Raw genomic sequence first — 16566 nt, forward strand, 5'->3', positions numbered from 1 at the left:
AACCTAATCTTCAAGGTAATAGTGAAGACATGTCCCTCACTTTAGCCAAATAGATAATTGCATCTCTCGTGCTAACCTAAGCTTGAAGACAACAGTGAAACATAATATAAAGAGTGTTAACATAAGCTTCAAGACGATAGTGAAGCATGGTATAAACCGTCATTTTTCACCTATCCAAATGTCCATATAGAAGTCACAATCGGTTGACATACACCAACAATTTTCACGTGCCCTTTTTCCATTTTACTCCTATAACCCAAAAGTTCAATTTTCACTACAAAACTTTAACATTGAAAGGTTTTAGATGTGTCCTTTCACCTTTTAGTTTAGGTAGGCCCTTGTGATAATATGGGTCCTTTAAGGAGACTCTAATTGTGATAATGTTAGCTTGTTTTGCTATTTTTGCAACTCAAATAGCAATAATACTTTTAAAAATATAGCAATCATGTTTTCTATCTTATTAGAAGTCACTCAAGTGCTAAAATTTTAGAAAACAATGAAATTGATAATTTTATTGAGTTCCTTTCATCCTAGAGTTTTTTCAAAGTTTGGAAGAAGCCTTATCAAAAGGGTGAGGAGGGGGAATCTCTTCTTGAAAACCCAAAGGTTATGGTATGATAATGCAAGAGCATGAAAGGTAACTAATTCTAAATCTCAATGAGTGGCTAGCCCAACTAGTAGGTGGGTGCATGGGTTCTAGAAGGTCAGAGGTTCAAACCCTTGGATGGCCAGTTTTGCGACATCTTACCTCTGGATAATGGCCTTTGTGACAATGGGCTGACCCAATAGTAATAAAACTAGTCGCACAGCGACACATTAAAAGAAATAATAGGAAGCTCAAATGTTCATGTTCCTTCCGGATGTAATAAGGGTAGTGTCATGCCCAAAGTCTTAACTAGACTTTCAATGTAAAAGTAGCCATATTTGTGATAAGTGAGGGGGCAAGAAAACATGTACTCACACCATGTAAGGCTCCTAGAAAGTCCAGTCTAAGCTTGGCATGGCACGACCCTAATACCATGGATGGCTAAATGAAAAGTGTTGCCTTAACCTTGGCTATAAATGTTACAAACAAATGCACAAACTAAGTGACACAATGTAAACTTTTTATGCTGTGGCTTGAGGAGTGCAGTCGGGATAGATGGCCAAGTGTGCAGTGGAAGCGCAGATATCAGCCATGATGGCATCACCCACAGTACTTGAATGACTGCTCTGCTGATGATCAAGTCCAAAGGGGCTCAAAAGGCTGCTCCCATGCACAATTGAGTACTTCTCTCTCTGTTTGGACGTCCTCAAGAAGGCTTCCTTCTGCCTAGGTGCATCGACACAGCGAAACACTGACTCCTCGTTGCTCTCTATATGCAAGCTGTCTGAGACCCTCTTCCCCAGGAGGGAAGGGCTCCTTTGCAGCAAGTAGCTCAGCAGTGCCTTGTCTGGGAAGCCATGGCTGCTTGACCTCCTCTGAAACATGGCCACCCTTACTATCTCATTTACCATTGAGTTGGCCAGCCCCTTCACATACCTCATGGAACCCATTATCACCCTGCTGCTCACCACCCTGTTCCCCTTCTTGGTTGTATCCAAGTCTCCCCATAGCTCTTTGCCATACACCGCTTCCATCATGCTGCACTTACCTGCTAGTGTGCTTGATCTCGGGTCTTCTTGATGTTTAGTTTTGCCTCTTCCATTACTATCCAATATACCTGTATCCTAGAGAGCACAAATCCAAAGAAGGGGACAAATAATCAGTTCCTATCTAACATATCATTTAAATTGCCTCGTTTTCACACTTCTTTTATATTTTTGCAACCTTCCATGAACAAAACTTAAGAACAATATGAATCTCTTTATGTCAATGGCGCCATCAGAATTAAAAAATAAGACCAATGTAAGCTTCCCTTGGCATAAGCTAATCTAGGCCTGCACTATTACTGATGAGACAGCACCAGCAACCAAAAGGCAGACTAGCTCTATTTGGAACGAAGCATCGATCCCACTGTCAGCAATCTTGATGCTATGTCATCATTCAATCCGGGTCAGGAGTTCAGATAGTAATCATTTGGGAATATGAAACTCTTGACAAAATTGCCTCATAACTCACCATTCCGTTGAATGTCACTGGCAATGACAGGGTTTGCACCAACTCATGAGGCTGTTGCTCCTGATGACTACACTGCTGACTTGCATCGGCCCAAGTGCCATCCTCCAAGGTGAGATAGAGGCAATCTCGAGTTCGAATGGGCTGGAAAACATCCCCAAGGATTGCTACTCCGCCGAGCTCAGCCAGCAAAACCCGGCGAAATTTACGTCGCAAGACTCCCAAAAGCATCTGATAGCACACCCACCTTCTCAATTGGGATGAGGGGTTGCTCACAAATTCAGACAACAAATTAGCAGGGTCCAGTTCACTCATCTGAAAGCCCACCACAGACCCCCATGAGTTTCCCAATAAGGTCTCTTCGCTGCTTTGTACAGTATAAGATGTGGCCCCCCATATAATGGGAGCCCTGTTCTTGTTTGCATTCCTGCTCATTTGAACTTCTCGGGGACCCACTCGACTGAGCCCCTTCACTCCAGCAGTACTCAAGGTTGATGATGGAGTCGAGCTATAATTGCCTGCAACACGTACTTGGAAAGTTTTTTCTTCTTCTTGGAAGACGTCAATGAAAGATTGGAGCATAGGATGAGACCATGGCAATAGAAGAACAAGGTCTGCAGTAGCCATTACACTTGTGTGGTGGAGTGTTCTCAGGAAAAGCCTGAATTCCTTGATGTCAAACTGTTCTTGAAGATTGACAACTATCAATTCCTCCATAGCCCTGGTCCCTTTCCTGAATACGGTCCCAAGGCCGCGGTAGGCAGCTTCGATGCTCGGCATGCTGTATTTGGCCCTGTCTATACTGCTCTGTGAGGCATTTTGCATCATGCTGCCTTTGCCACTCTCTATATGATCGTTTTTCTGTACTGAAGAGCCACTGTCCCTTGTGTAATGGCCTGCAAATATGCTAGCCTGATTCGGGTTGCGCGAGTCGGCGGTGAAAATTGCGAGCACAAACGATGAACAGAGCAGCAGGCCAAAGCACAGGAAGAGGCATGCCTGCAATTGTGTGCTTGATCGAAAACAGAGCACTTTTGGACGATCGCATGATGATGATGATGATGAGGCATGGTCCCAGCCTTTCATAACTCTGTTTTTGGGCTTGGCACACAAAATCCTGAGGGAAGACAGGGCGGTTTCTTCATCCGTGATGATGACGGTCCTCATGCTGTTGTTGTGGTGGCAAGCTGGTCACGTTGAGAGCGTCTACCATATCGGATGACAAGTTCCATAGGCAGCAGGGCAAGGATCATTCACGAAATGGAAGGATTGGGAGGGAAGCCTGTTTCGATGTACAATTCAGAGATGAGAGCCGGAAAGTGGTACATGCATGATGCCGGCTTAGGAGGCCAGAGAGAGAGAGAGAGATCACGGGACGAGAGCTGAACGAACGAGAGAGAGAGACAGAGATCATGGGACGAGAGCTGAAAACGAGAGAGAGAGAGAGATCACGGGACGAGAGCTGAACGAACGAGAGAGAGAGACAGAGATCATGGGACGAGAGCTGAAAACGAGAGAGAGAGAGAGAGAGAAGTGTGTGCGTGTGTGTGTGTTGCAGCCAGATTGAGAGGAGAGTCGAGACCCACCCGTCCACTGAATGAGGAACGCCTGGACGTGGGACCTCACGGACGACCCTCCTGCCATCGACACCTGTCGCTTACATATTATGCACGCAATTAGCACATGTTTCCCACCCAATTTCATTTTCAAAAGGTTGAAACCACATTAACCTTCCATGCTTTTCACATCAAATTTCCACCCAATAAAAGAGCCCAATTTTAGACGTCATCAGATAATTGTATTATATAATTTCAAACGTTACAAAAGGAGATTACAGCTATTTTGTTAAGTAGGCTATCAAAGTTACAAAAAAAGATTAGAGCTACTTTGCAAAGTAGGCTATCTTAGCTAGATCTGTTGGTCCTAGTTTGCCCCCTCCCGATACCAACCCGCATTGCAGGCTATTTCAGTTCGAGACATCAACTTACTTCCCCCACTATGCAATAGGTTGTTTCCAACTTCCCACATTGATTGCAAGGTGAAGAGCCCAACAAACAAAACTTCTACACACTTAATTTTTAGGTTGAAATTCATGTCACCAGACATCCTAGAAAACCATACGCTAATGCACATCTTGCAGAATCTGTATATGATGCATCACTTGATCCCAAATACTCATGTTGGTCTTTCGAAGCATCAATATTATCTCGTGCTTCACATCCATGCCTAGATTCTCTTGGTGCTTTGCATCAATGTTAGGCCAGTGCTTGGCAACACTTGACTACCATGATTGATGGCTTGAGTGTCAACCTAGTCCACACCCATGCTACATGGGGTCCTCGAGAGCATCCCCTAAACTTTTGGCAAGGGGTGTAGTCTTTGTCACATGATCTCATAATCAACAATTTTTAAAAGAGCTCGAGTTCCCTCGATCGTTGATGACAATATGAGCATATCACCACTTTGGAAGAGATGGTGTAAATGACCAATCCTAGCGTAGGGGACATTAGCATGCATAGAGAGAGACTAATCACCCAAATAAATAGCAAGTCATGCAACATTTGATTATGTGCCTCTCTAAAGGCACATTAAAATATTGTTTCCACTAACATTATGAATTCTTTTACCATGTTTTTTGCCTTGAAACTAAATAAAATATAGGTATATTATACATGGGCTAGTTCTTTGTACACACAACATGCCTCTCTCTCTCTCTCTCTCTCTACATCCACATACAATATATATTTATGTATAGACACATACTTACACATAATTATATGATTACATAGGCTACACTACTATAATTAATATAAATTTATATTATATTAATTTATATTTACATAAAAATGGATGTAATATTTATATGTATTAACATATATATGTATTTATAAACATGTATGTGTGTGTATTAATATATATATGTTTGTGTATATTGACAAGAATAGAAAAGGATGCACAAAACAAAAGGAGGAATGGCAAGAGATATGGAGGCTCAAGAGTTTTTCTTCATCTTCATCTTCATTCTACTTCCTCCCTCATTCTACTGATACACCACACAAGTATCCTCTAAAGTGATAGATACCTTTTGACATTTTTAGGACTCTTCACACAGTCTCTACTTTATTTGTGCATACATAGGATATAAATTACCCTATGCTTTATTCCTCAACACTCCCCCTGAAGCTCAAAATGAGCTTGCAAATACAATATCCCAAGTGCACTCCTAAAGTACTCAAACTTATCCTTTCCTAATGCTTTGATAAATATGTCCACAACTTGGTTATTAGTTTTGACATGTATCAAGTCTATCTCTCCATCGATAACCTTCTCTTTGATGAAGTGGTAGTGCACTTCAATATGCTTTGTCCTTGCGTGATAGATTGGGTTCTTTGCCAACATGATGCTGTTAATGTTATCACGATACATGATAACTCCACCATCTATCTCTATCCCCATATCACATAGTAACAATCTTAGCCATATCTACTCACATGCTGCTAATGCAATACCTCTCTCTATACTCCGCTTTTGTGCTAGATAGAGCAACTGTAGGTTGCTTCTTGCTACTCCAACTTATCGTGACTGAACCAAATGAGAATGTATAGCCACTAGTGGATCTCCTATCCACGATACTTCTAACCCAGTTTGCATATGTGTAGCCAAACAATGTAGGCTTGATCCCTTTCTCATAGAATAAACCAAAGGTAATTGTCTTCTTCTCACATATCTCAAGACTCTCATGACTGCATCCAAATGTGACTTGTATGGTTTCCACATAAACAGACTAATGACTTCCACTAAGTAACTCAAGTCAGGCCTAGTAATGGCTAGGTAGATTAGGCTACCAACCATCTTTCTGAACATAGTGACATTTGCCACATACTGTCCATCATCCACCATCTTAATGTTTTGATCCAAAGGTGTATCCACTCGCTTACTTCCTGTCATTCCATACTTCTCTAGCATCTCCAATTAGTATTGTCTCTACACTAACCAAACTCCATGTGGAGTTTCAATTGCCTCAATCTCTAGAAAGTACCTCAATAAGCCAAGGTCCTTAATATCAAACTTCTTGTCCAACCCATGCTTTACTTTAGCAATCTCTTTCTCTAGAGTACTCGTAATAATGGGTTCATCAATATAGATGACCACAACAACCATTCCATCTCCTGTATGTCTAACATAAAGTGAATTATCAGCCATGCTTTGCTAAAATGCCATTCTACATAAGAATTTATTGATCCTCTCACACCAATTTCTTGGTGCTTACTCTGATCCATACAAAGCCTTTCTAAATTTGCATTCATAATGTAGATATTTGTGGTGAATATGGTTTGTAGCACATATACATCTTTCTCCAATGTACCATTCAAGAAAGCATTCTGCACATCCATTTGGTATAATTTCTAGCCATAGATAGAAGCCAATGCAATTATCCATCTCAACATAGTCATCTTAGCTACTGGACTAAATATCCCTTCATAATCCAAACCATATGCTTGAGCATAACCTTTTGTAGCTAACATTGTCTTGTATCTCTCCAACAAACCATCATATTTGCACTCAACTTTGTATACCCACTTGCAGTCAATTGCCTTTTGTCATAAGGAAACTCCCATGTCTTATTCTTTGCCAATGCATCCACCTCTTCATCTATAGCATTATTCCAGACTTGGTTTCCAATTTCCTCTTCAAAACAAGTGGGCTCAACATGTTGAACATACAATACCATGTACGCATAATGCATTTTCATGAAGCCATTATATGTCAGTCTATCCACTCGTTGCCTCACTCTATCTGATCTCCTCAATTGTAGTGCACTACTCTAGACAGTGTCTCAACCGTTTTTGCATATGGTGGAATATACTTTCTTGCGCTCTTTACTCCCGAAGTCTTACATGTGATATGCCAAACTCATCATCCATAGACTTATCCTCAGAACTTTCACCCATAGGCTTCTTCCCTTGTGTAATTTTTGCTCTCTTTTGTGCACTCCTCAACTTGCCATTCCGTAGGCTATAATTGCCACAACTTTTTTCATCTCTACTCACCAAAGGAACACTCCCAACATGGGTTATCTTATGCAATGTGTCATCTGCTGTAGTCCCATACTCTTCAGAGTGCATTTGCTACTTTCTATCAAACCATTTTGCATAGTGAGTCATATGGTTTGTAGCACATGAATCCAAAAACTAGTCATCCTCTCTAGGAGGGTATCATACCACCAAGTACGTGCTTCATGGTGAAGAGATGACCTCTAGGTGATTAACCTCCTCTAGAACCATAGCCATCATCACTCTATCCACTTGCATAGTGCCCAAACTTGGTCCTTCCTCAACCCCTAACCATGGCATTTTGCTTGTGAAAGCACTCTCTTTCAAAGTGGCCAAACCACACACAATAATGACATGAACAATCTCTCTATGGACTAGAACGCCCTCTACCTCTAGAATAGGATCTCCCCTTGCCTCTAGGCATAAAGTCACCATGTCCAAAGGTACTATGGCCTCATAGAAAGGTGCCTCCATGACCATAAGATGATTCTCTAGCTCCAGATGAGCTATCTTGATTTGCATTCTTTCCACTACTAGATACATTGAGGCCCAACTTAATCTCTTCTGTAGAGGAAGCAAAGCAATCAACTCTTCAAAATTAGGCATAGAGCCTCCCCTTAGAGAAATGGAGGTATCAAGGGATATGGATGCTGGTTCAAGTCCATTTAGAGTAACAAATACCAAATCATCATCATAAACTGGTACATTTATTGAAGCAATATCTGCTCCAGCCTATTTAATTTCTACCACATACTCACTAATGTTTATATTTCCTCTTCATGCACCATGAAACCTCTGGTTTAGTTGTATTTCTTAGCCTTCATGCATGTGCCATACATCTTTTCAATGATTTCCCATGCATCTTTGTAAGTATTTTCCTTTTTAATGTAGAGAATTAGTGTCTTTGATATACATATAGATATACAATGCAATACTTTCCTATTTTTATCAATCCAATCCTTGTATGCCTTTTTTGATCATCAATGGGCTCATCAAGTAATTCTGAACATGCACTTCATGTATAATAAGGTCCCAAATACCTCTTTCCATCAATAAATTCTCCATACGATAGGATCATACACTATAGCTGCCCTTAGTCAATTTGTCACCCACAATTTGTGTAATCTATGTAGTTTCCAACATTATGATAGCTGCAAATCCAATAAGGCCATATGTATGTAATGCGCCAAATCAGTATTGAAGCATGCAAACAAAGCCAAGCATCAACCAATTGAAATCAAGACCATAAAGCATTCAAAATCCCCAAGAAAATGCATATAAGTTGAATTCCACTACAATAGGTGTTGTACATGTGTCCAATTGCTATCGCATGTACCCATACATTATGCTCATATGTCAAATATTGGATGTCCAACAAGAATCAGTGAAAATGGACCCCAAACGGTGCTTGCATGATCCAAAAAGTATGAAAACATGGGTCTAAAATTGACCAATTTTCCTGCTATTTTTTAAGAAAATTTCATGCCAAGAATGAAATCCTATACAAGCTCAACCCACAAGAATTTTCATGGAATTTTCTTGAATTTTTTCCCCATCTAAATTGGCACCCAAAAATGGAATTAAACTTGCCTTTAAGTCTTAAACGAAGCTAGTTTACCCTTTGCAATGTGAACAGTTCAAATGTGAACCAATTGATAAGAAAACCAGCTTAGTATCATGACATGTGAACACAATTGTGCAAAATAACAAATTCAAAAGATCTCCAATGTGAATAGAGACAAAAATGGAACCAATTCATTGACATAACATTGTGAAAGGAGATTTGATTTGGGGGGTTTATTAGCCCTTAAGTAAGCTTTTAAAAAAGCTTAAAAAGATAAACTCATGGACTGTCTATTCCATTTGTAGATGACATTGATTTTGCGGGGTCTCCTATGTGTGGCATGATGGTAATAAATGTGTTGAAGATGTCATGTTGTCCATGATAAGGTGATTAGAGCCTCAAGCTCTACCATATATAAGTAATTAGAAAAACAATTCTCTCTTCTCTTCCTTGTCTATGTCAAACCCGTTGCTTCTTCTTCCAAAGCAAGCCCTCTACTTCTCAAAAGTTGACCCTATGCTTTTTCTTCACAAGTAGGCCCCTTGATTAAACTAGGCCTGAGCTTAAGCAACCCCTTTGCTTCTAACAATCAAAGCATGAGTTGATCCGAACATGAAAACCCATTGACCTTGTTGTTGCCATACAACATTTCTAGTCTCCTTGGGCTTCCCAATACATTCAAAGGTGAGCACTAATCCTCGAAATTGGAGCCCCAATGGCTCTACAATCTGATGTACCTATTTCAGCTAGATTAGTCAAAGATTAGTACTTGATTTAATGGTAGATAGTAAGCTTTCAACTCAATGTAGACCTTAATTTGATGCACTTCTTGATGCAAGCTTTCGATCCCACACTTCCGCTCTAATACCAAATGACAAGAATAGAAAAAGAAGTGCAACAGAAAGAGGGATAGCAAGAGATATGGAGGCTCTAGAGTTTTTCTTCATCATCATCTTCATTCTACTTCTTCCTTCATTTGCAATTGATACACCACACAAGTATTCTCTAAAGTGAGAGATAACTTTTGACCTTTTTAGGTCTCTTCACACAGATTCTCTACTTTATTTATGGATACACAATATATGACTTATCATATGCTTTATTTCTCAGCATGTGAGTGTGTGTACATTAACATACATACATACATACATACATACATACATATATGTGTGTGTGTGTGTGTGTGTGTGTGTGTGTGTGTGTGTGTGCACGCACATGCACATAAACATGTATATGCAACATATAAGGTACTATGTACATTAATATTATATAATGCATGTTATATATATGCATTTGTCATGTAGGCATAGAGATATTGAGAGGGTCTTCACAAAAAAAGAATAACAAGAAGGGTCAAGGGAGGGCAAAGACCCACACCCATTTCAACCTTTTGGCGAACTCTAGGATGTGTATATGTGAGCCTTTGGGTTGCCATAATAGAAAATGTGCATATAAAATGTATATAATATGCATTATATAATATTAATGTACATAGTACCTTATATGTTGCACATACATGTTTATGCACGCGCGTGTGTGTGTGCGTGCACGCACACACACACACACACACATGTATGTATGTATTGTTGGAAATAGGTCAAATCATGTATGCTACATGATGAGGAGACTTGCATCCCATAAGCACAGTGAGGAGAGTGGAGAAGTTGGAAAGCTATAAGACGTGTACTTGGTTCACTTTTCAATGTAATGCTATTGTACTTTGTACTTAGAATCTCTAATCCTATCCCCTCAAGACTGTGTTTATGAGTCCAAGCTAATGACTGGCCAAAGACCAAGCCACTTTTACCCAAGTTAACAAGCCAACTCCTAAGAGTTGTTGCACTAAACAAGTGATTATTGCACTAATTGTTTTAATTCGACTTAACCTTCCCTAATATCTACAACGTTGTTTGTAGTAGTCCAACTGCAAAGATTCTAAACTTCAATAAATTATACTAGGCACTAAATTGCCAAACCTAAGATGATTATGGTTTCTCCCCATCTCTCAGGGGCAGCTCCTCATAATGTTCTCCTGCCATGCTAGTGGCGGTTTATTCAGGAAATGTTTTTAATGTTTGACTTTGGAAAGGTTGTTTCAGGGATATAGATCTCTTAGATCTATTTGTATATCTCCGTTTAAAATTCCTTTTTATGTTTTTCTCCACCTGATTAAAATTAAATTTTTTTATTATTTGTTTAATTTTAAACAAACATTCAAATCAAATTTTCTGACGTACCATAAACTCCTAAATTTTAATCTCCCTTGGTAGACGTTTCCCACTCCGTATATAAATTTCGTCGTTGCTTTTAATTTTTTAAATAATTTTTTCGTTCTGCGAAAATCACGTCCTTTATTTTCCTCTTCTATAACCAGTATCAAGCATGATAAAACAAGTTCTTTCCACACTCTTATGGTTCACATACAACGTTCATTTTAAATCCCGTATATCCCCTTAGTTTTCTTTAAATTATACTAGTGGCCCTCCACTCCATGTATTTAAGAAATTGATTGTAAAATGAATAACATGTAAAAATTTAATATAGATGCTGAGGCTTTTTCCCCCATGCCATCCAATCGTTAAATTATTTGATTTTATTTTGGTTTTAATTTAAACTAAATTTTGTAACTGCAACCTAACATTATTAATCATTATAAAGTGTTGTTAAGTTTTTTTTTAAATTTATTTGTACCCTCCCATGTTTCATAAATGTCCACGACATGTGCAATTCCTCTTATCAAAACCAAAACACCATATCTTTATACAAACATTTTTTTAGTAAAATATTATTAAATTGTTGTTTCTTTACTTTAACCCTTACAACATAAATGCACTAACAAATCAAAGATTTTGTTTCCAATATTTCACTAAGAATCCATAGTTTATATCAATAAATAACACATTTTACGTAAAGGAAAACTATGCTTTTTCCCTAAATATAACTCTTTTCTAATTTTTAAATATAACAAAACATCTTTAAAAATCTTGATAGAAATTCAGTAAATTCCCTGACTCATAAGCTTTATAGAAAAAGTATCAGAACTTATAAATTTTCAATCAGTAATTTTATAAAATTTTATTTATGATAATTTTGAGTCATTTTTTAGTGTTTTCGACTGTTTTTAATTTTTAATAAATAAAAACCAGTTCAGATAAATGCAAACAACCATGTAGCATGAGAAAACAGGTTTAAAGACATATTTTAAAAATTATAAACTAAAGAAATTATCATGCCATATCATTTACTTTAGATAAACGAATTAAGACACTTACGTGCAAAACCGCGGGTCGTCGTCACGTCCTTGGAGACCGTGTCCTCTTTCTGTCTAGCCACTATCCAGCCATTGTGCATCGCAAGCTCAACATTTCTCGTCTCTTGAGAGATCTTATCACTTCAGATTAGATAAGTATATTGAAGCTCCAGTTTAGCGTCAAGAAAAGGACATGGTGATGATCTTCAACAACAAAGTATTGATTTCAATTCTCCGCTCTTATTCTCCAATTACATTCTTTTGCAATCTTTTTTTTATTGTGCTCTCCAAACCCTCCTATCTCTCCCTCTCTCCAATTCGTTCAAAAAGATGGCACCCTCTTTCTCACGACTATTTCTTTCTCTCTCTCTCTAGTCTCTAGATGCTCTTCTGCCTATGACTCCCACACTTATTCTTCAAACTCCATGTTACATAGAACACAAGAAGGATCTCCCATCCGCCTTTGGTCCACAAAAGAACAACCCCCACAACAAAAGAAGAATGACTTGAGCACCATAATCCCCCCGTACAAATGTGGCTCCATAAATCAATTTTATACCATAGCACGCCCTTGCTTATGATTTTGTCGATGAAGATCTCCTCCCATATGGCCTCTTGGTATGTGTTAGACGTGATTTTGATTGCAATTTAGACTTGACCATTGTCATGATTACTTTATTTGTAAGAGAAGAGGTTAATGTTGTGTGAATTAAACTTTAGAAGTAGGGTTTCCTTTTGTTTAGAGTTTTCAATAGACGGGAAGAAGAATCCGAAAACTCTGTCGCTACAAACACATTGCTTTCTGCTCTGATGTTTTGCGATGCTGATGGCGCTTGATTTGAAAGATTTATTATTGTCAATCTACTGCTACAGAAGGCGATGAAGTTGTTTGAATTTGCTGATGTTGATTTCGCAACTACGTATCATGTTGTGCCCTGAATCTTGACAGATTAACAGACCTCCTTTCGCTTTCTTCCTTTTCATCACTGCTCTTTCCATAAATTGATGCGTTCATCCCACATCCTTTAGCTTCTTGCCCTGTTACTCCTTTGACCAACATCAATGCAGATCAAGCCATCATAATCATCCTTCCATCAGTTAAAGTAGCAAAACACGAACGTGCATTCCTTTGTGTGTGCGTTTCCTAGCTTCTTTGTCTGGCATCCCAGATCACCTCCCTCCCGGCAGACGCACCAATGAGCAGCCCTTCCAAGCAAGATGAAAACCTGGGTAATGGAGGTTGTGAAAAATTGAAAGAAAAATCGTGTATCGTCCCTGTGTGCGATTGCATGCGGCCTCTGTTGCTTCATACATCGTATGCTTCTCTCTCCCTTCCACGTCGTGTCGCACCCCTCCCTTATCATGACAGTTTTTTTTCTCTAACTGCTCTCTCACACAACATTCTTTTTCTCCCCCCTCTCACTACATTTTTTTAAAAGAATAATGACTCTCCCCTAATAATTTCTTCCTCAACTCTCTATGAGTTGGAAACTTCCTTCTTCTTCATGTTCTTTTCGGATAATCTCTACATTGTCATGGCCAAGTCCTCCTTTCCTCTTTGGAGAACTTCCTTCAAAGACTCTTGAATGGCTCTATAGTGCCTACTTTTTGGAAATTTCCTTTCTTACTCCCTTGTTGACTTATTTTCTTGAGTGACTTCTCAATATTGGGCTTTTTTTCCACCCTTGGTCATTTGACCTTCATTTATCCCACTTTTTTACTACTAGTGCTACTTGGAATGGTTTTGACAATCCCAAGGCTGTAGTAATGAGCTTATGAGAGCACTACCATAGGTGATCACATAACTTGGCCTTAGTAGTGATAAGCTTTTCATAAGGATTTTTGGGAAGATCCATATGTGCCTTGGCAACTGATGAAGACCCTCAATGCAAGAGATATTATGCTACACTAATGATAGGGATACGAACCAAAAGTCCCCTGATACTCTTGGCCTTGACAATTTAACTGTCTCATTGAAAAAATCTTATATTGGTTGCGAAAAAATTCCAGCTTTCCAATTACCTGATATTCAACACCTCCCCAAAGGAATCTCCATAATAATCACCAATGATCTAACGATCACCCCTTGATCATCACTACAGTATTACTGTAGACAATAATCACAATCATGATGCTGTGCATTCTTCATAAAGAATTTAATCCTTAGGAGGTAGGAGGTAGCATATTAACTAGTGAAATCCCCCATCCCTTAGATTAATACTAAGATATCCTATCAACCTGTCAAGACCTTGCCAAGTCTAAAATTCCCCCGAAAACCCCTAATTTATAATAAGGTCTTATCTCCTCTAAGTGATAATAATCCCTACGGGAAAATTTTAAACAGTCATAGCTAAGATTCACTAAGTAAACCTATCAGATTTTTATCTAAAACTCCACCTTCCTCTCATACAGGAACTTTCTCATAGATTCATCTCCTAGCTAGACTGCAAGGACACGGCCTCCAAAGACAGCAACAACGAACACCGCATCTGCATTAAATTAATGTAAAAATTTAGTAATAAGGTGTCAATTGTATACAGTTTTGCCAAAAAATTGTTGCAATAAATGGCATGTTTTTAGGTGTTGTCATTCTCCCCTACTGAAATGCGAAGCGTCCTCGCGAGCACAGCTACATCACGAACATTCAGCATCACGAACACTGCTACCACGAGCACTGCTACGCAACTTTGAAAGAAAAATATACTCTCCTCCACTTAATTGCGAAGCGTCCTCGCGAGCACAACTACATCACCTGCATAACCGCACATGGACAACTAGTAGACACTAAAAAGATAGGAAAGAAAAAAAAGAAAAAAAATACTTGTTGGTGTCCTATTAAAACACAAACCATACAAACATTCCAAGTAAATTGTATAAAAACTTATGCAAACTAACATTCTCCCTTACTCACTCTCCCCACTTAAATGCATAACAGAGCTTCATCCATTGCATAGAATATACCAACTAGGAAGCTGTCTAGAGCCGCTAAACAACAATAATCCCTCTAGGCAATAAATTGCCACACTACTATCCTACTAAAAATATTGCTTCTGAAATAGCATCACTGATAAGGTCGTTACTTAGCAAAGAACCCAAACAAGGCAAACTAATACTACAACACTAAATAGGACTCCTAGGGTTTAGCTGCTAACCCTCCATGTTCTACTAGAACAACCAGCCAATGGTTCGTAACTGCTAATTGTCCAAGGCTTTTCTTTTAAGTTTATGTTTTAATGGTTTTTTTTTTAAATGTCAAAAGAGTATATACATTGATTCTCTTTCCCAAAAGGTCCCACCCCAAAGAGATACAAGGCATCGGACACAGGGCACTCGTCAAGGAAATCCCTACAGCCTACCAGGACCTCAGAGGCGATGGTTATCTTCTTTTGGTTGTTTTTTTTTTCAAACCTTGCAGTCTCAGGGTGTTTTTTTCTTGTTTGTTTTTATTCTTTCTTTCTTTCTTTAAAAGAATAAATATATAGACTCTTCCGAACTTTTAATATTTGGATTGGATTTTAAGGATTGTTTTGTTGTTGTTTTTTTTTTTTTTTTTTAAGGATCAACTAAAAAGCTAAGAAGACATCACTTAATTGAACAGTCAAACATTTCAGCTCAACAACTTTGCTCGAGGAATCTAATCTAACGCATAATACTAGTCACTCTGCCTAGGCAAATGATAAGCAAAGAATACTCACCAGCTTAGCATCTTTCTTCCACGCTACTCCTAGTCAAATTTTCGTGGAGAGAACCTTGTTATTCAGCTATCCCACATATCGCTAGAAAAGCGACCAAAAGATAGGGGAAAACTCTATAGGATTCCTAATCGGACACCCATACAATGAAATTCACTATGTTATGCACACATGTCACCCCCTTTTTAATCACTCCCTAATGCTAAGTCCCATCCCTTGTGAGTGGACTTCATATAGAGAGAATTGTATATATATATCATTCATATTTGTTTAAAATATTTATTTATAATTCCTCTGTAATTACTAAGGTTTTTTGTTTTTTTCTTTTTCTTTCTTTTTACATCTCTAATTTCGTTCCATAAATTTTTTTATTCTTGTATTTTTTTCAAAATGAATATGAAATAAAAAGTTTAGGTATGAAACAACCTTGTATGTTCGTGGATATTGCAACTCCAAGAATCAACAGAAACATACAACAGTGTGTAGCGCACAATCATAGTCAAATCTGCACATGAAACATACACTAGCCAATACAATGTTAAAGGGTTAAATAAATAATAACACTCTTCCTTGTACAAAAGAATTGTCAAATACTCATGTTACAATCGCGATCAACTAGACTGTCGTAACGCTTCCACTGCTTGGTTGTTTAAGAAGCAATATATTTCTCCACTTGATAACCATTCTTGCATATAGAACTGTCCATCTTACTAACTTAAATATCCCAAACTCCAGCACTGAAAGGAATATCCTGACCGTGCGTGCAACTAACTACCTAACTACGTGGAAAATAAAACTAAAGTGCATGAAAACCTACAGGATATCAATAACTCAAAGCATTGTATGTTTTTTTTTTTAACGATATATATTTGTTTGTTTGTTTGTTTGTTTTTTTTTTTTTCAAAATG

At 38.4% G+C, this 16566-nt stretch overlaps 2 protein-coding genes across 2 annotated transcripts in view; both read right to left on the minus strand.

The window, feature by feature from the left end:
• Positions 1 to 455: 455 nt before the first annotated feature.
• LOC148034623 (uncharacterized) lies at positions 456 to 3587 on the minus strand. The gene is made up of 2 exons (XM_087679553.1): positions 2102 to 3587; positions 456 to 1710 (listed from the first exon to the last, which is right to left on the minus strand). The coding sequence occupies exons 1-2, from the start codon at positions 3263 to 3265 to the stop codon at positions 1108 to 1110; spliced, it is 1767 nt and encodes a 588-aa protein (XP_087535679.1). The 5' UTR covers positions 3266 to 3587; the 3' UTR covers positions 456 to 1107.
• Positions 3588 to 15518: 11931 nt separating this feature from the next.
• Positions 15519 to 16566, minus strand: part of LOC148034624 (uncharacterized) — a 113181-nt gene continuing 112133 nt past the window's right edge. Inside the window, exon 4 of the mRNA XM_087680693.1 lies at positions 15519 to 15529. Within this exon, the coding sequence (XP_087536819.1) occupies positions 15519 to 15529 (11 nt within the window). The remainder of the gene's footprint in view (positions 15530 to 16566) is intronic.

This window comes from Lygodium microphyllum, chromosome 6 (assembly GCF_053477565.2).
Source record: "Lygodium microphyllum isolate KBCC chromosome 6, Lygodium_microphyllum_v1.1.10, whole genome shotgun sequence".
NCBI classification, from domain to species: domain Eukaryota; kingdom Viridiplantae; phylum Streptophyta; class Polypodiopsida; order Schizaeales; family Lygodiaceae; genus Lygodium; species Lygodium microphyllum.